The sequence below is a fragment of the Lissotriton helveticus genome, chromosome 7, assembly GCF_964261635.1.
Source record: "Lissotriton helveticus chromosome 7, aLisHel1.1, whole genome shotgun sequence".
Lineage (NCBI taxonomy): Eukaryota > Metazoa > Chordata > Amphibia > Caudata > Salamandridae > Lissotriton > Lissotriton helveticus.
In genome coordinates, this window is record NC_136068.1 from 1,965,334,809 (window position 1) to 1,965,355,338 (window position 20,530).

Genomic DNA, 20,530 nt, shown 5'->3' on the forward strand with positions numbered 1-20,530 from the left:
CCTTCTAAGTCAGCACGAGCGCTCGAGGTTAGGTTCTTCTGCAGCCTTCCCAGTCAGCACGAGCGCTCGAGGTTAGGTTCTTCTGCAGCCTTCCCAGTCAGCACGAGCGCTTGAGGTTAGTTTCTTTTGCAGCCTCCCCAGTCAGCACGAGCGCTTGAGGTTAGTTTCTTTTGCAGCCTTCCCAGTCAGCACAAGCGCTTGAGGTTAGTTTCTTTTGCAGCCTCCCCAGTCAGCACAAGCGCTTGAGGTTAGTTTCTTTTGCAGCCTCCCCAGTCAGCACAAGCGCTTGAGGTTAGTTTCTTTTGCAGCCTCCCCAGTCAGCACAAGCGCTTGAGGTTAGTTTCTTCTGCAGCCTTCCCAGTCAGCACGAGCGCTCGAGGTTAGTTTCTTTTGCAGCCTTCCCAGTCAGCACGAGTGCTCGAGGTTATGTTCTTCTGCAGAGCTTCAAAAATCATGATAACCTCGGCGAAAATTGAATTGCAAATAATGGATTCATTTGTCAAACGTTTAGTGTAAGTGAAGATCAAAAACAGATTAAAGAGGCAAGGACCACACATCCCACAATAAAATCCAGCTGTATTGAAGGAGCACACCTGTGAACAATCCTACACTGCTTTTAGTGCTACACATGCTGTTTATTTTGCCAGAATTTAGGCTTTCACCACCCTTGAAAGCCAATTAACGCCAACGGCACAGAGGTTGGTGAAGAGGCATATGTTATGTCCAAGCTGGCTGGAAGATTCTTCTTTTCCTTGAATCGCTGCAGCATTTCACCCAGCGCCAGACATCAATTCAAGTGAAGGCTGAGCGAAAGCCACCTTGGACCGTCACTCAGAGACTTGTATAGATTGAAGAAATTGCAAATCTGAGCACATGGAGTCATCTTTAGACCCAAAGTCCACCCGTGAGCCCATCCTGCTGCCACTGGCTGGGTTGCAACTGCGTAAGCGAGATGATGGATAGCGCTGGACACGTTGTGTGGCCCAGTGAGCTGTGCGAATCAAGGGACCACAGTATACAAAGGAATTCATAAGATGCATACCCCGGATGCGGATGTACGACGTTACAATGCATGCTTTTACCATGCATGCTGTTACAACGCAGGTTTTACTACGCATACCATTACAACGCATTACACTTAGGGGTGCTAGATAGTGAATAGTTTAATTTACTATTCCAACTCCAGTCCCCGTGGACACTAGGGAAGGTGTTGGATAGTAAATTAAACGTATTCCCTATCCTAGAGCGCCCCCCAGTGTAATGCGTTGTAATGGTTTTCGTTGTAAAACCTGCGTTGTAACAGACCTGCGTGGTAAAAGTTGCGTTGTAAAGGATGTTTCCCCCCGGATGCTGCCCCAATCAAGCAATTGTTTTAGAACAAAACAGCAACAAAGATCACTGGGAGAACAGACTGTGGCTTGCCACGGAGTAGAATTTTGGAGTCTGCTTCCGGCTCACGTCCATCACACAAAGCATCAGTAGCTCTTCAGAAATGAAATCAAGTCAAGACTGAAATCTTGCAGAACACGTGGAACAAGGTAGGGTCTTTTCAATTTATTTTCTTGGGGCCGAATCCTACGCGGTGCAAACAAGACATTCCTGGCATGGACCAATCAAATTAAACAGAACAGGACTGATCACAGCAAATTCCTCTGCGTGAACTCTGCATATTTTGAAAGCCATCCCCAAGCAACAGTAGCAGAGCTTCTCTTTCCACACATTCCTTCTCCAAATATGTAAGAAACGTCATATCTATAAACCTTTGTAAACTGGCTAAAAACCATCGCTGATCGACAAACTTCACTTCCCTGGACCAACACCAAGCATACCACCCATAGGAGGGATTACCATCATCCACCTCACACGGATACATTGTACAGCACACTAAGAACACACCCACAGGAGGGTTTACCATCATCCATCACACACGGATACATTGTACAGCACACTAAGAACACACCCACAGGAGGGTTTACCATCATTCACCTCACACGGATACATTGTACAGCACACTAAGAACACACCCACAGGAGGTTTTACCATCATCCACCACACACGGATACAGTGTGGAGGAGTGTGGCTCAATGGTTAGAGCGGCAGACCCTGATGCAGAGTTCTGGCCAGGGACCAGGGTTCGATTCCCGCCTTGGCGGGGTCTCGGGCTCAATTTCCTCGGACCTGTTAATTCTCGCCTCGGTGCCTATTCTAATCACAGGCCCCACGCTGCAACTCTGGGCAATAGCTTGCTTAGCCTCCGCACCGGCCCCAACAGCGCTAAGGATGCCTGGCTTCACCCTGGGGGTGCCCAGGAGTGGACACTTCACAGGGAAAGCCAGGAGGGGTTCCACAGCAGTATGAGTATCAGCGCCAGGAAGCCGCATAGGCGACACCGCAAGGTGACCGTCTGGTGACAGTGCACTCTATAAGTACCATGACATTTACATTTGACATTTACATTTACATTTACATTGTACAGCACACTAAGAACACACCCACAGGAGGGTTTACCATCATTCACCACACACGGATACATTGTACAGCACACTAAGAACACACCCACAGGAGGGTTTACCATCATTCACCTCACACGGATACATTGTACAGCACACTAAGAAACACCCACAGGAGGGTTTACCATCCTCCACCTCACACGGTGACATTGTACAGCACACTAAGAACACACCCACAGGAGGGTTTACTATCCTCCACCTCACACGGTGACATTGTACAGCACACTAAGAACACACCCACAGGAGGGTTTACCATCATTCACCTCACACGGATACATTGTACAGCACACTAAGAACACACTCACAGGAGGGTTTACCATCATCCACCTCACACGGATACATTGTACAGCACACTAAGAACACACCCACAGGAGGGTTTACCATCATTCACCTCACGCGGATACATTGTACAGCACACTAAGAACACACCCACAGGAGGGTTAACCATCATTCACCTCACGCGGATACATTGAACAGCACACTAAGAACACACCCACAGGAGGGTTAACCATCATTCACCTCACGCGGATACATTGTACAGCACACTAAGAACACACCCACAGGAGGGTTTACCATCATTCACCTCACACGGATACATTGTACAGCACACTAAGAACACACCCATAGGAGGGTTTACCATCATTCACCTCACACGAATACATTGTACAGCACACTAAGAACACACCCATAGGAGGGTTTACCATCATTCACCTCACACGGATACATTGTCCAGCACACTAAGAACACACCCACAGGAGGGTTTACCATCATTCACCTCACACGGATACATTGTACAGCACACTAAGAACACACCCACAGGAGGGTTTACCATCCTCCACCTCACACGGTGACATTGTACAGTACACTAAGAACACACCCACAGGAGTGTTTACCATCATTCACCTCACACGGATACATTGTACAGCACACTAAGAACACACTCACAGGAGGGTTTACCATCATCCACCTCACACGGATACATTGTACAGCACACTAAGAACACACCCACAGGAGGGTTAACCATCATTCACCTCACACGGATACATTGTACAGCACACTAACATTCACCTCACACGGATACATTGTACAGCACACTAAGAACACCCCCACAGGAGGGTTTACCATCATCCACCACACACGCTAAGAACACACCCACAGGAGGGTTTACCATCATCCACCTCACACGGATACATTGTACAGCACACTAAGAACACACCCACGGGAGGGTTTACCATCATCCACCACACACAGATACATTGTACAGCACACTAAGAACACACCCGCAGGAGGGTTTACCATCATCCACCACACACGGATACATTGTACAGCATACTAAGAACACACCCACTGGAGGGTTTACCATCATTCACCTCACACGGATACATTGTACAGCACACTAAGAACACACCCACAGGAGGGTTTACCATCATCCACCTCACACGGATACATTGTACAGCACACTAACATTCACCTCACATGGATACATTGTACAGCACACTAAGAACACACCCACAGGAGGGTTTACCATCATTCACCTCACACGGATACATTGTACATCACACTAAGAACACACCCACAGGAGGGTTTACCATCATCCACCTCACACGGATACATTGTACAGCACACTAAGAACACAACCATAGGAGGGTTTACCATCATTCACCTCACACGGATACATTGTACATCACACTAAGAACACACCCACAGGAGGGTTTACCATCATTCACCACACACGGATACATTGTACAGCACACTAAGAACACACCCACCCGTTCATTCACTGAGCAGCCGTCCTCACTTGATCGCACTCACCCAGCTGGAGGCACATTACCCACAATAGCACAATGAACGCGCCCCAGCGACTATGTGGATCCAGGTGTACCATGCATAACTGACAACCTACTCTACATGGTGATACCAGCATGCCCGCTGCAAAGACAAACGATAAGTTAAGGATACAATACAAATAAACAGGTCTAACTCTGTATGAATACAAACTAAAGGTCACCACATCTCGTCCCGATGACACCAACTAGCAGTGATGACCTACCAGCAAAAGAAACTCCCAGACCAGTAAAAAAAGAAAAAAACATATATAGAAGCGAGCTGAGGGCAAGCACTCGAGACTGATAACACAGAAGATCAATACTTGCTTCGCAAGATAAGATACGGCGGTCCATTACCACAGGTGCTATTGGACGAGCACCGTTCCTGTGCGATGACGCATCGATGCAGCACCGAAGGAACAGGGTAGAGGCTAAACCTAGAAACTGGGCATTGCAGAGAGAGAGAGAGAGAGAGAGAGAGGGAGGGAGGGGTGATGAGAACTGGACCCCTCCTGCTCGCATGTGTTAATGTCATTAATGAACGTTCTCGCAGACTTCTTCTTGGACATAAATGTCCGTCACCTTAGTCAAGTATCCTCACCTTCGATGCATAAGTTAAGGTGGCAGAAAGTTACCTCAGGATAATGCCCCCTGAAAATATTCATTCATTCCATCATGCCACAGGGTGTGGTCTTAATCCCAGCAGTGACGGGCAGGGCACTTTAAGTTTGAAGTGTGCATGTCTCTTGGCCAACAATCTTGTGACGGCCAGCCAGACATGCACATTTTAAAGCTCTCTAACCCAGAGACAGCTTAGGGTTCCAGTTCTCTCAGGGGCGCCGAAGGAGGCCGCTCCCTCCAATCCTGGTGCTGCAAGAGAGACGCTCCCTGATTGGTTACTGCAGTTTTCTGGGTCTTGCGTTGGAGTCTGCCTGCAAAAGACTCGAGCGAGGAGGTTGTCGCGCCAGGAAGGTTAAGTGTCAACATTTTTTTACTTATTTTCCCTTGTATTTTTGCCCCACCACCTTCATACATCCCAGCCACCAGTGGACCCTAAGGGTGTGAATCGTGCGCCTTTCCCGGTCCCTCTTCCTCCGAGCTGTCTCATTTACGTTCATATCTAATTTATTGGTGTTTTGTACAAGGCTCATACAATCAGGAGGTCTCTTCAGGGCACTAATAAAAACCTCAGAGATTTCCTCCTCTTGTCTTCTATATCAAATCAGACATTAAATGTCAGTATGAAAATATATATATATATATATATTATACACACACACACACACACACATACACATACATACGCACACACATATATACATATATACACCCACACATCTCTCAAAGTTATACCTGAGCTCGGGGCCATTCCTATGCAAGTATATTCCCTTTACATTTTTCTAACGTGTTCAATGCTGTGGGCTGAATAAATAAGTATTTTTTTTTAATTCGTGGTTTTGGTGTCCCAGAGTGTTATGTTCGTCCATCGCGGTGTCACACTGTGGAGAGTCCCGGCATCTCACCGAAGCAAGCAGCTGCGCGCGGAGCCGCGGCCCTCCCGTGAGGGGGGGGGGGGGGGTTGTTTGCATTGCAAGCCGGTGCTTCGCGGAGGGAGCGAACCCCAAGAAAGCAGGAATAGGCCGGTCACCGAAAAAGAATCTGGGGCGAGCATTGAACAATCACCCCTCATTCCCCAAAAGCGGACGTGGCATTTAATGCAGCATCGAAAACATGTTTACAGTGAAAACCGCTCAACAAATGTCAGCATCATCCCGCCCCTGAAACCCCCCCGCATCTCTGTCCGCGTCACACCCCGGCGCTCCCCGCCATCTACAGATCTCTGCTGCAGGTGCCTGAACCCCCTGTGCTACCTCACATACAGCCTCTCTGTTGGAAATGGGATCCCTGGCTGGCCAGGGCTTTCGCCAAAGTCAGTCAGAGACCACCACTACCAAGTCAGGGCAAGGGAGTTACACGCCAAGATAACCCCTACTCACCCTCCAGGTAACGTGGCGCGAGCAGCAAGGCTAAACTTGGAGGCGATGTAGGCTAAGTATTTGCGCACGCACCCCAGCAACAACAACCAAAGGCCCACCACAAAGGAAACTCCACACAAGGTTATATAAAAATAGCCTTTGTATTATCATAAATATACATCAGATAAAACACACATCTTGTTACACTGTGCCAACAGGCACGGGCGGAATTTACAAGGGATATTGCACAGGACAGACCACTTGGACCACTGTCAGTGGTATCAGCACTTTTAGAAATAATACTTTCAGAAATAAAAATCACTGTAGCACACAATATAAACATAGAGCACTCAACCAGTAATCACTGGTAACAGGACCTCACTAGCACCACCTGTACTAGGGTGAAAAACAACCACCTACATGTCACACTACCTGTAGGGGTGTAAAGACAAAACACATGATGCATTAACATTCAGAGGTGTAGCAATAACATTGCGCAAAACTTAGATCAGTCACCACCTGTGACAGTCCCTGTGTCCCAATGTCAGGGCCTAAACGTAGCAGTTGCCCACAAAGTGCTGGGCAACTGGTTCAGGGAAAGTTAGGGCAAAGTTGGAGCCTCTCTGGCTCAAGAACCACCACTGTGGCACTGTGGGGCCTCTCAGGGCTCTCAAAACGAATATGGGCACCAGAGACTCTCTCAGGCGTTTCCTTCCAGAACCATTGGGCCACAGGAGCCTCTCTGGGCTCCTCAACAAATAGCGCCTGGAGCCTCGTGGCGCCAACAAACAAATGCCACCTTGGAACCCTCTCTGGGCTCCAACAACAAAGGTGCAGCCTCGCTGGGCTGTGGGGGCCCCTCACGGGGGACCCTCGAGCACGTGGGGCGCTTCTGGGGTGAGTCCCCCCTCTGGGGACTCAGGACGACAAATGGCAGCAAGAGCCTCTCTGGCTCGGGTTGGAGTCCCCCTCTTGGGGACTCGAATTGCCCAGAAATGCCCCCTAAGAGCCTCTCTGGCTCTAAACGCAAGGGCGCGAGGTCGCGCTGCTGAGGGGGCAGGGGGGGGCGGACACCGACAGCGTGTCCCGGCGCCCCTCCCTTCGCTTCTGGCAACACTCCCCGGCTCCGGCTGCTGCCGGACGGCTCCTCTCGCGCTGCTCCTCTCTGGGCGGCGCTGCAGGGGCCGCGGGCGGGGCTCCCCCTCACTCTGGAGCCTTGCCGAGATGCTGCAGGCTGCTTCCTGCGTCTCCTGTCCCTCCGCTCCTCCGATGACGCGGCAGGGGGGCTCGACCGCCTGGGCCAATCCCAGCGCGGCCGGGCTATGACGCGGCCGGCTGCTTACTCTGTCTCCCGCCTGGCCTCGTCACGCAGCCATCCGCCTGACTTCCTCCGGGGCTGCCAATGGCAGCGAGGCCCTGGGGGTAGGGAGGCGGGACTTCCGGGTCACCGCGGGCAGCGCGGCGGCTCGCTTTTAGGCAGGCAGGCGGGCTCCCAGGTGATCCGAGGAGTGGGCTCCCTCGTGATCCACATAAATCACGGGCAAACAAAGCGGCAATGAGCGGGGTGGCACCCGCGCCGCCAAAGCAAATATAAAGCGAGGTAGGCACTCGCTAGGCACCGCAATTTCGGGCTGATGCCGGGTGGGCACCGGCTGGCTCTCAAAGCGCTAGCAGCGCTAGCCTCTCTGAAAAGGTGCTCCCAAGCGCCACCGGGCCAAATGCAGCGCTCTCAAGCGCTAGCCAAGGGATTCCAGCGCTCCCCAGCGCTGAAGGGCAGAGAGCAGCGCTCTCAGTGCTGCAGGCACAGCACAAGCTCCAGCAGGGTCTGGAGGCAGGCAGGGGGGCAAGGCTGGGCCAGAGCCAGCACACTGGGTCTCCAGGCAGGGAGACACCCCAAGTGGCGGTCCTCCTGGCCCCAGCAGCAGCAACAGCCCCCTCTGGCAGGATCCAAAAGCAGAACATTTTCATGGGGACACAGCCCCTTCTTTATACTGTAAAATCCTTTGTTTCAAGGTGCAGGGTGGGGGGAAAACCAGTTTCAGCTGGCTTTGGAGCACTCTTGATGGCCCAACCACCCATTTCTTTCACTGGGGAGGCTAGGGTCGTTAGACACACCACAGGGGGGCGGAGCCAGCATTGTGTGGGGAAAACCCAGCCCATCCAGGACACAGGTACACTCCTCCCACACATCACTCATGCTAATCTCCCACTCACCACCGGGCAAACCCATCTAGACTTCCTGGAGCCTGGCATGCCAGCCAGCTCCAGCCAATCACGCTCCAGCACCCTCACAGCACATGCACACATATCTCAATGTTCAGAAGTAGCACTTCCCTTCTAGACACATACATGCCGCAGACACCATCTTGCAGCATTCACTCTCACGAGTTCAGACATACTAAACTCGAGCCTGCACTCCCCACGCATCAGGAACTACCAGGGACACACCCACTTGTGGGACACCCCCGCGCCGCACGGCCACCAGCTGCTGCGTGTGCCCCTCGCTTGCCCTCAGCCTCGCTGCCTGCCTCGCCGCCGGCTGACCCTGCTGTCGTCTGCCTTGACTTGTTTTGTCTGTCATTTGTGCTTGTTTCTATTGTAGATTTTGCCCGTGTTAGCGGTTCTTGACTTGTTTTGTCTGTCATTTGTGCTTGTTTTTATTGTAGATTTTGCCCGTGTTAGCGCTTCTTGACTTGTTTTGTCTGTCATTTTTGCTTGTTTTTATTGTAGATTTTGCCCGTGTTAGCGTTTCTTGTCTTCATTTGTGCTTGTTTTCGAGCAGATCTTGCCCGTTCTGCCTGTTTCCCGCCTCCCTCGCCGCCCCCCGCTTCCCGCCACCACTGCTGACCCAGCCCCTTTTTTCCTTCTGTTCCCTCCCCGCTCCCGCCTCCCAGCTGCTCCGCCCACCCGCGCACTTGGCCTTATATGGCGACCGTGCGACACAGGTGAGTGTGACCCACTTGTGGGACACCCCCGCGCCGCACGGCCACCAGCTGCTGCGTGTGCCCCTCGCTTGCCCTCTGCCTCGCTGCCTGCCTCGCCGCCGGCTGACCCTGCTGTCGTCTGCCTTGACTTGTTTTGTCTGTCATTTGTGCTTGTTTCTATTGTAGATTTTGCCCGTGTTAGCGGTTCTTGACTTCTTTTGTCTGTCATTTGTGCTTGTTTTTATTGTAGATTTTGCCCGTGTTAGCGTTTCTTGTCTTCATTTGTGCTTGTTTTCGAGCAGATCTTGCCCGTTCTGCCTGTTTCCCGCCTCCCTCGCCGCCCCCCGCTTCACGCCACCACCGCTGACCCCGCCCCTTTTTTCCTTCTGTTCCCTCCCCGCTCCCGCCTCCCAGCTGCTCCGCCCACCCGCGCACTTCGCCTTATATGGCGACCGTGTGAACGCGCAGCGGTGACGCGCAGCGGGCGCGCCGATGGCGCGCCAAAGGTAAGCCCGTCTGCGCCCGTCCGCGCCTGGACCGCGCCCAGTGCCAGGACCCCTGGCCCTCGAAGACCTCGTCCGACCCGCCTGACGTACTCCGCCGCCTCCCTCATCGCTCTCAACACCGGCCGACTCCCAGATTGCCACCTAGCCACACCACGACGCACCCACGGACCTTTCTGCTGCCACGCCTGCAAATTCACCTGCATCCGGACCGGCCTCGCTCCAGCACCCGCCAAGTCGACCTCCAGCAGCACCCACCTCAAGTGCATCCTGCTCAACACCCGCTCCGTCCACAGGCACGCCGTCGAACTCTGGAACCTCCTAGACGCCACAGCACCTGACGTAGCCTTCCTCACGGAGACCTGGATGAACGCCTCTTCAGCTCCCGACATCGCCATCGCCATCCCAGAGGGCTACAAGATCGTCCGCAGGGACCGCAACGCCAACCAGATGGGAGGAGGCATCGCCATCATCCACAGGAACACCATCCGTCTCACGACCAGCACCGACAACTCCCTGACCACTGCGGAACACCTGCATTTCCAGATCCACACCGACCCGAAGACCACCCTCAGAGGCACCCTGATCTACCGACCCCCGGGACCACGCACACAATTCTGCGAGGACATCGCCGACTTCGTCAGCCCGCATGCCCTCCCCTCCGCCGACTACATCCTCCTGGGGGACCTCAACTTCCACCTGGAGAACAACAACGACCGCAACACCAGCACCCTGCTCGACAACCTCGCCAATCTTGGACTCAAGCAGCTGGTGTCCACCCCCACCCACCTCGCCGGACACACACTCGACGCAGTCTTCTCCTCCAGCACAGACATCGACTTCAGCCACGCCACAGAGCTGCAATGGACGGACCACAGCTGCGTCCACTTCACCTTCAAGAGAACGACGACCCACCACCACCAGCAACAGGCCGCCCGCAGAAGCTGGAACAAGATCACAGCAGACCAGCTCGCCACCTCCCTGAGCCAGCACCCTCCTGCCAGCTCAGCAAACCCCAGCCAGGCCGCCGACAACCTCACGAAGTGGATCAGCACCTGCGCGGACGAGCTCGCCCCGATGAGGACCCCGCCCAGCAGACCCGGCAGCAAGAAAGCCCCGTGGTTCACCGACGAACTCAAGAGCTCCAAGAAGAACTGCAGAGCCCTTGAGAAAGTCTGGAAAAGGGATCCTACACCAGACAACAGGACCACCTTCAAGCTTGCCACCCGGAAGCACCACCAGCTGATCCGCGCCACCAAGAAAACTGCATTCAAGGACCGGCTGGACAACAACGCACACAACTGCAAGGAACTCTTCAACATCGTGAAAGAGCTATCCAACCCCAGCGCAGGAAACAACGACATCACCCCATCGCAAGACCTCTGCAACTCCCTCGCTTCATACTTCCACAACAAGATCAAGGACATACACAACAGCTTCAACACCCAAACAACGCACACCAAGACCGAACAACCACCCCCCACCACCACCCTGCACGCCTGGACCCCGATCAGCACCGAAGACACCATCCGCACGATGAACTCCATCCACTCCGGATCTCCGACCGACCCCTGCCCCCACCACGTCTTCAACAAGGCCGACGCCGTCATCGCACCCCACCTGCGAGACATCATCAACACATCCTTCGACACCGCCACCTTCCCCGAGAGCTGGAAGCACGCCGAACTCACCGCTCTACTCAAGAAACCCACAGCGGACCCCACCGAACTCAAGAATTACCGCCCCATCTCGCTCCTCCCGTTTCCCGCCAAAGTCATCGAGAAGACCGTCAACAAGCAGATGACCGCCTTCCTCGAGACGAATGGATCCCTCGACCCCTCACAGTCCGGCTTCCGAGCCAATCACAGCACCGAGACCGCCCTCCTCGCCGCCACCGATGACATCCGAGCCCTGATGGACAACGGAGAAACAGCGGCCCTCATCCTCCTAGACCTCTCCGCAGCATTCGACACTGTCTGCCATCGCACCCTAGTGCAACGCCTCAGGAACGTCGGAATCCAGGAGAAGGCACTGGAATGGATCATCTCCTTCCTCGCTGGAAGAACACAGAGTCCGCCTACCACCGTACAAGTCAGAGGCCTCTGAAATCATCTGCGGCGTCCCCCAAGGATCCTCGCTGAGCCCCACCCTCTTCAACGTCTACATGAGCCCCCTCGCGGCCATCGCACGCCAACACAACCTCAGCATAATCTCCTACGCCGACGACACCCAGCTGATCCTCTCCCTGACCAACGACCCCGCCGCCGCCAGAGCCAACCTGCACGAAGGGATGAAAGAAGTAGCCGAGTGGATGACGACCAGCCGCCTGAAACTGAACTCTGACAAGATGGAGGTCTTCATCCTGGGCTCTTCGCCCTCCGCCTGGGACGACTCCTGGTGGCCTCCCACCCTGGGCACCGCACCCAAACCGACAGACCATGCACGCAACCTGGGCTTCATCCTTGACTCCTCCCTCTCCATGACCAGACAAGTCAACGTCGTCTCCTCGTCATGCTTCAACATCCTGCGCATGCTACGGAAGATCTTCTGGTGGATCCCCACCGAGACCAGGAAGACCGTCACCCAGGCCCTCGTCACCAGCCGACTGGACTACGGCAACGCCCTCTACGCCGGTACCACCGCCAAGCTCCAGAAGAGACTCCAGCGGATCCAGAACGCCTCAGCCAGACTCATCCTCGACATCCCACGAACCAGCCACATCTCCGGACACCTGAGAGACCTCCACTGGCTCCCCGTCAACAAAAGAATCACCTTCCGCCTCCTCACCCACGCACACAAAGCCCTACACGACCAAGGCCCGAGCTACCTCAACAACCGGATCAACTTCTACGCTCCCAAACGCCACCTCCGATCAGCCAACCACGCCCTCGCCGCCGTCCCCCGCATCCGAAGAGCGACCACAGGAGGAAGGTCCTTCTCCTACCTGGCCGCCAAGACCTGGAACTCCCTCCCGACCGACCTGCGCCTGACCCGAGACCACGTCTCCTTCAGGAAGAAGCTGAAGACCTGGCTGTTCGAGCAGTAGCGGCACCCCCCCTCCCCCAGCGCCTTGAGACCCTACGGGTATGTAGCGCGCTATATAAATGCCATTGATTGATTGATTGATTGACATTCCCCATGCATTCTATGGGAGGGCAGGCCAGCCATACTACACGCACGTACTTTCACTCTGGGACCCAGGGGAAAGTGCGCAGAGACCCAAAAATCACTGACAGAGGGTCACACATAAGGCAAAAAGTTTAGGGGTGAACCTGCCCTGCGGGCCAAGTCCAACACTCTCGGAGCAGCGCTCCTCGCACAGACCGCTCACGGGTTCAACGCTCGCTGCTGACACGTGCAGTGACAGCCTGCACCGAGCTCGGACCCCTCCTTACAATTCAGCCTCCCCCCCCCTCCCGGACACCAAGACACGGGCATTATTTACTGCATTTTAAATGCAAGCTGCTTTTTCATTAATTGTTTAATTGAAACCCGTTTTTTTGTTAACTTCCTTTCTATCTTTAATGTTCAAATCGTGACGCTAGTTTGCGCGCTGATCTTCCTCCGTGCGTGCACCCCCCCACCCCAGGCATGGAGACATCTCCCCCCCCCCATGCAGAGACATCTCCCCCCCCCCCCCCAGGCATGGAGACATCTCCCCCCCCCCCCCAGGCATGGAGACATCCCCGCCCCGGCCCCCCAGGCATGGCCCCCAGTCAAGGAGGTATCCCCGGCCCCCCAGGCATTTTATTTCTTTCTTTCAGTTCCCCTGGCGCTGGCTGGACCCGGGGGTGTCAGGGCGCTTTACATGAGGATCCGCAAAATTACAACATTGCATCAGTGACAAGAAAACATTTCCAGAGGCCGAGAGGCGATGAAGGAGCTTGAAAGGGGGTGGGGGGGGGGGATGGGATCTCTTCCTCAGCAGGTGTCAAACCCTGCTCGTCTCCAGTTCCCCAAAAGCGGACGTGGCATTTAATGCACCTAAGACATGTTTACAGTGAAAACCGCTCTACAAATGCCCAGCATCATCCCGCCCCTGACACCCCTCCCCCCCCATCACTGTCCACGTCACACCCCGGTGCTCCCCTCCAGCATCGATGGATCTCTGCCGCAGGCGCCTGAACCCCCTGTGCTATCTCACATTCAGCCGCTCGCAGCAGCGCTCCTTGCACAGGCCACTCACGGGTTCAACGCTCGCTGCTGACACGAGCAGTCATCAGCATGTCCCGATGGGGGGGGGGGGGGGGGGGGGGGGGTGCGGGTAGGAGGCCGAGGAGAGGACCCCCTCAGAGGCGCTACTTACTTCTTCTGGGCGCTGAGGCGGCTCCGCTCCGTGCAGGGCTTCTGGGCGCTGTGAGGCTCCGTTCAGGGCTTCTGGGCGCCGTGCTACTGATGGACCAAACCCGAGCGCCGCCGAGCCGCCCCCTATGTACCTGCCTCATTTGCATAATTAATGCCAGGAGAGTCACTCTGGAAGGCGCCAGTTTGAACTCTTTCTCGTGCTTCTATTGGCTGGGCCTTCACTGTCATCACTTCCTGCACTGAAGAATTGTGTTTTTTTTGTGCCTTTAAAAGCAGCAGCTGCAGCCCTCGCGAGTTAGTTGTTGGAAACGTTTGTGGGGGTTTTAAGGGGGTGGTGGATAATGTGATAGGAATTTTTTAATTGTTCAGACACTTTTTTGTGTGTGGACTCTGCTAGTTTTCAAAGAGAATTCTTTAGCAAAATTAGTTTCTTGTTTAGCTTTTAGAAGTTTTACACACTTTTTTGGAATAGAAATGAAACGTCTATTGGGACAGTAGATTTTTTTTTTTTCTCGCAACCCCCCCCCCCCCCCCCCCGAAGTTTTAAGTGTCTTTTTTCAAGGTTCACTTTGTTAATGCAATCACTGCATTTGCTGGATTCTTTTTTACACACTTTTTAGCGGGTGGTTCCAATGCAGGGGGGGGGGGGGCAGTGAAGTTTGCAGAACTGCTGATGGCCAAGCTGTCTACTTGTAAAGTGTATTCTTGGGTTCTTTAAAAAAAAATGTTTTTAAATTTCAAGATGTTTATTTAGAAATACTAATATGGTCCTAAAAAACAATACTTCGTATAAGCAATTTTATGTCAAGAACGGAGGCTCCTATTATGCCTTCTTTTCTTGCTTTATTTTAAATAGCAGCAAGATAAGCAAAGAACTACAAATACCCAGAAGGCCCAGCAGAAAACTACTGGCCAATGGGGATCGAATAAACAAACAATGGACCAATCACAACCAGGATAGTATATATGGCCATCCCTGACCACACGAAGCCCTCTTTTCTTGCTGCTACGCAGAAAGATAAGTCGCATTTTCTTTTCCTCTTATATATTTCACTGTTATTGCGCGTTTATTGCGTTGGCTGTGTCTTATTTATGCTCCGTTTGTTGCCAAAAATTGCTGTTGTGCTTTACGAGCGTTCGCGCTCTTCTGGCTGGTCGGCCTTGATTCCGACTTGATTTTGCCCCGTTTTCGGACCCCCCCCCCCTCGCGTGTGTCGGCGCTTGGTTTCTCCCGCTGCGCACGCTTCCCGCCTTTACGGCTGTTCCCTCACAGTGCTCCGTGGCTCCCTGCTGCTCGTGTGTTTACCGCTGCTTGCACAACGCGGTGTCCGCCCCCAGGGGAGTGTCTCCCTGCCATTCCGGCCCGTTTCCGCCCCCTTTCCTCTCTGCTTTAACCCTTTCCCTACCGTTTTTGCTGCAATGGAAAATACAAGCTCTCCAGAGCTGGATAATGAGGAAAGCGAGGCTTTCAAGTCAGACCTCAGTCATTTCATTAATAATTCAGTGGAGACTGCTGTTGAGGCTTCTATGTCTCGTGTGTCCAGACACATGGAAAATTCCCTTATAAGCCTCATGACCAAAGCTTTGGCCCATTCTGCGGGGGATAGCAGAAAGAGTAAACTGGTTCCTTCCACTTCTCTGCCTAAAAAAGTGTCACTGTTGGGTCGCGAGGCCTCCTCGCATTTGGTTGAGGACGTGGTTCCTCCCAGGCCTCCTAGCAAGGAGGGGTTAAAGTTTGCTACGTCTAAGAGTAAATCTAAGACAAAAAATGTGGAGGTTCCTAAGAAGCTGGTCATTGATACAATTCCTGACACGGATGATGATGATGATGATATGGGTGACACAGATGATTCGACTGGTTTACTTCACTTGCTTGATTCTCCTTCCCCCAAGAAAGCGAGATTGGATGCTTTTGCGTCTGAACCTGTTTTGGATTCGGAGGGCCAGCCTATGTTTGACCCCTCTTCTATCAGACATCCCAATTCTACTGAGTGGTTCCCCACTCCTCATGTGGGTGAATACATCTCCTCCAAGCTCCGTCTGCCTTTGGACAAGTCTGTTCGTGCTAAGCTCAAGTCTGAGTGTCCAAAACCTTCCCTTCCTTGTCATGTCACCGTTACCCCTTCAATTGATCAACCCCTTCTTACTTTCTTCTCGAAGTTTGGCAAGGATCCCCGCAGGGGTGTGGATAAAGCCTGGTCCGCTTGCCAGGACAAGCTTTTGGATGTTGTGGGCCCTTTGGCCCGGGTTTTGGATATGGCGGAGACGGCCCGCTTGGAAGGTTCGGACCTTGATCCGGAGGAAATCTCTTTGTGGCTTCAACGCTCCTTTTGCCTGTTAGGTAATGCCAATGCAGCGATCACTCAAGAGCGCCGTAAAGGACTGTTGATCAAATTGGATCCGAAGTTGGCCAACCTAGCTACCCAGGATCCGGGTGTCAAGGCTGACGGCCTTTTGTTTGGCGATTCCCTTGTCAAGGACCTCAGCCGTTACGTGTCCACTTTTGCTTCTTTAGACAAAGCGCAATTTTCTATCAAAAAAGTGTTTACCCCTCGGGTTTTTGGCAGGGCCGGCAGAGGCAGGAACCGCTCTTCCGGCCGCGGTTACCCGAACCAAGGTTCCAGAGGCGCAGCCAACTCCGGCTATCAAGAATTCAAGCCACAGTTCTACCCCCAAAGAGGTCGTGGCTTCAGGGGTCGAGGACAAAAAGGTTTCCGCGCCCACAACAACAACGTCAACAACCAAGGTGAGCCCTCCCCCTCCTATCGGAGGACGTCTTGCTCTTTTTCTTCACAGGTGGCGCGCGCTCACGGCGGATCCCTGGGTCCTCAATTCCGTTCAAGGCTATCTCATCGAGTTTTACGCTCAGCCTTTCCAGTCTATTTTTCCTCCTCCGTTGGTTTTTTCCGCAGACGTGGCTCTGCTAGTCTCACAGGAGATCCAAAGTCTTCTTCACAAACAAGCCATCCTTGTCGCTCCCTTCGATCCCTCAGGTTTTCTAAGCTCCCTCTTTTTGGTTCGAAAAAAGAACAAAAAAGTTCGTCCAGTCATCAATCTCAAGTGGTTCAACCAGTTCGTGGTTTATCGCCACTTCAAGATGGAGACCATTCTCCATCTCAGGGATACGTTACGCCAATCCGATTGGATGGTCAGGCTCGATCTACAGGACGCATATCTTTCAATTCCTATACACGAGGCCCACACCAAATTTCTACAATTTCAGTGGTCCGGCGTCACTTACCGATTTTGTTCTCTTCCTTTCGGACTTTCTTCCGCTCCTTGGTGCTTCACCAAAGTGATGAGGCCAGTGGTGTCCCATCTGCGCTCCCTCGGTATTCGTCTCATCATTTATCTCGACGATATCTTGATCATGCACTCCGACATGCAGACTCTTCTTTCTCACCTCGAGATTGCTCAGTCCCTCCTTCTGGATCTGGGTTTCCTCATCAATTCCGAGAAATCTATGTTAGTCCCTTCCCAGAGTGTGGAATTTCTGGGCTTCCGAGTGGACTCTTCCACGGCATCTCTTTATCTCCCGAACTCCAAAGTTTCAGCCATTCGGTCGGAATTATGTCAAATTCTTCGCCTTTCCGAGGTGTCTCTTCGTTCGCTTGCAAGGGTCGTAGGCCTTCTGTCAGCCTCCATTCAAGCGATCTTTCCAGGACCTCTGCACTATCGAGCTCTGCAGCGCTTGAAGATTCGTCATCTGCGCCAAGGCTTGGCGTACTCGGATCTTGTCCAGCTGGACCAAGAATCTCGTCTCGAGTTACAATGGTGGATAGACCATTTAGATGCGTGGAACGGGAGAACGATTTTTGCAACGGCCCCCGATCTTGTATTAGAATCAGATGCCAGCCTGTCGGGTTGGGGCGCCCGATGTGGTTCAATCTCGACTGGAGGTACATGGTCTCCAGAGGAGTCGTCATTGCACATAAACTGTTTAGAGATGCTGGCAGGCTCCTTTGCAATCCGCAGTCTGGCAAAAAACAAAGCAAGTTGTTCCATCCTCCTTCGGATGGACAATGTTTCTGCGGTTCGCTACATAAACCATCTAGGTGGCACAAAGTCAAAACCGCTGGCGGAACTTGCAAAGAGCCTTTGGCACTTCTGTCTTCAACACAAGCTATCTCTCCGAGCGGAATATCTCCCGGGCAGTCTCAACGCCATCGCAGATTGGCACTCTCGATACCTTCGAGATTCAAGCGATTGGAAGCTGCTTCCCTCTGTCTTTCTTTCTCTCTCCCAGAAATGGGGTCCCTTTTCTATCGATCTCTTCGCTTCCCGGCTCAATTCCCAACTTCCCGCTTTCTTCAGCTGGAGACCGGACCCTCTTGCTCTCGCGACGGATGCATTCCTGCAGGATTGGTCTCTGTCTCTCAATTATGCGTTTCCTCCGTTCGTAATGATCAACAGGGTTCTGGCCCAGGTTCGTCGTCAGTCGACATCCCTGGTTCTCCTGGCTCCTTTCTGGCAAGCCCAAATCTGGTTCCCCTCTCTCTTGGAGCTCGCGGTGGACTTTCCGGTGCTGCTTCCCTTCAGCGAAGATCTCCTGCTAGATCCTCAGGGACTTCCACACGCCTTGATTCTGGACAGCTCTCTAGTTCTGTCCGCTTGGAGGATCTCCGGTCTTCCGCGCCTGACGTCTTCATTTCACAGGAGGCTTCAATCTTTATCAGCAGAGCTTGGGCCCCTGGCACCTCCAGAGCCTACAAGTCCGCTTGGTCTTTATGGGCAAGCTGGTGTATGGAACGGTCTGTCGATCCCTTTTCAGCTCCTTTAAGCCTCGTGGTTAATTTTTTGGCTTCCAAAGCTAGTGCGGGTAAGTCCTATCGCACGGTTAATCTGTACAGATCTGCTATCTCTTTGAATCATTGTCCTATTGACAATAAGCCTGTGGGTTCCCACCCTTTGGTGTGTCGCCTGCTTCGTGGAGTTCGATTTTCAAAACCTCCGTTGGCTAAGTATTCCTTTTTGTGGGATGTTAATTTGGTGTTCAAATTGTTTATTTCATGGCCTGCAAATGATGCTCTTTCTCTCAAAATGTTGTCAGCCAAACTTACCATGTTGTTATGTTTAATTTCAATCAAACGTGTCTCTGATGTCAGAGCTTTGGATTTGTCTTCCAGACAGTTTTCACCTTCTGGTGTTTTGTTTCAGGTTCACCGGCGTACCAAAACCAATATACAATCTGTGTTTTATCCTTATTTTCCTTCACAGCCCCAACTTTGTGTTGGACTATGTTTAAAGAGTTATGAACAAAAAACTGCTGGTCTCAGGTCTTCCTCTCATTCGCAATTGCTCATTTCTTTTCGTAAACCCCATCTCCCTGTGTCCTCTGCCACTTTAGCCCGTTGGGTGAGGTGGATCATGTCCCTTGCGGGCATTGATGTTACTGCTTTTGGTGCACACTCAGCCAGGGGTGCCATGGCCTCTAAAGCCTTTTGGGCAGGCTCTCGTTTGGAGGATATCCTGAAATCAGCAGATTGGTCTAATGATGCTATTTTCAAAACGTTTTATTGCAAACCTGTTGTTTCTGCTTCTTCTGTTGTTGTTAATATGCTTTGAACAAGCATAATAGGAGCCTCCGTTCTTGACATAAAATGTAGATTTTCCTAGTATTTATGACGGAAAGTCTTAATTTTATTAAAGACACGGAGGCGAGTATTATCCCACCTCTATTCTACTAATTCTGTCTGTTTTTCCCGCCCTTAGGAACTCCGGCTTTACCACCGACCTCCAACTGAACCTGCATCTGCTCCAGTGGATGTTCTTTCTTCATCGGGGACTCTCCTCCAGCGTTTTCCTGCAGTCTTGGGTTTCCTACAGGATATTTTGGCTTGGATTATGACTGTGTGCATTTTAGTTTCTATTTTTCCATTGTTTATGCATTCTCTTTGACTTCTCGCACAAGAAAAGAGGACTTCGTGTGGTCAGGGATGGCCATATATACTATCCTGGTTGTGATTGGTCCATTGTTTGTTTATTCGATCCCCATTGGCCAGTAGTTTTCTGCTGGGCCTTCTGGGTATTTGTAGTTCTTTGCTTATCTTGCTGCTATTTAAAATAAAGCAAGAAAAGAAGGCATAATACTCGCCTCTGTGTCTTTAATAAAATTAAGACTTTCCGTCATAAATACTAGGAAAATCTACATTATTTGTTAATGCACACATGCAAGAAGGCACAATAAAAAGGAGTAATGAGATACTATACTCATGAAAATAATAAAAGGAATTATAGAAGAGGACGAGTGTAGTCGCAGGTTCACATGAAATGTAGATACCAATACTTGTGAATGAAACATGATCTTAAAAGTCATTATAGGAAATGATAAATGAAGCCTCACTGTACAACGAGCAGTGGGAGGTCCGGGGGCTTCTTGTTGTGAGAGATCGGGTAAAGAAGTTCTCTCCCAGTATCGACTGGATATTGTGTGAAAGGCCCCAGGGGTGGAGTTTTGTAGCAAGAGAGATGGGGTGGACAAATGCT

At 52.2% G+C, this 20,530-nt stretch overlaps 2 protein-coding genes across 3 annotated transcripts in view; one reads left to right on the forward strand and one right to left on the reverse strand.

Moving 5' to 3' along the window:
- The window catches only part of LOC144770987 (histamine N-methyltransferase A-like), a 333,433-nt gene extending 319,293 nt beyond the window's left edge, over positions 1-14,140 (reverse strand). Inside the window, exon 1 of one of the 2 annotated variants that reach the window (XM_078655856.1) lies at positions 14,046-14,140. The gene's annotated coding sequence lies outside the window, so the exon portion shown is untranslated. The remainder of the gene's footprint in view (positions 1-14,045) is intronic. The other variant, XM_078655858.1, reaches the window with a different exon arrangement.
- A 1,431-nt stretch (positions 14,141-15,571) lies between these two features.
- On the forward strand, positions 15,572-19,788 carry LOC144770021 (uncharacterized). The gene is made up of 2 exons (XM_078654214.1): positions 15,572-18,863; positions 19,757-19,788. Exons 1-2 carry the CDS (start codon positions 15,572-15,574, stop codon positions 19,786-19,788), a joined length of 3,324 nt encoding a protein of 1,107 aa, XP_078510340.1.
- Positions 19,789-20,530: the final 742 nt, after the last annotated feature.

Coding starts and splice junctions, on each gene's coding strand:
- LOC144770021 (XM_078654214.1), top strand. CDS start 15,572: ATGTCTCGTGTGTCCAGACACATGGAAAATTCCCTTATAAGCCTCATG. Junction 18,864..19,756: donor GGCTTCCAAAGCTAGTGCGG/GTAAGTCCTATC, acceptor TCCCGCCCTTAG/GAACTCCGGCTTTACCACCG.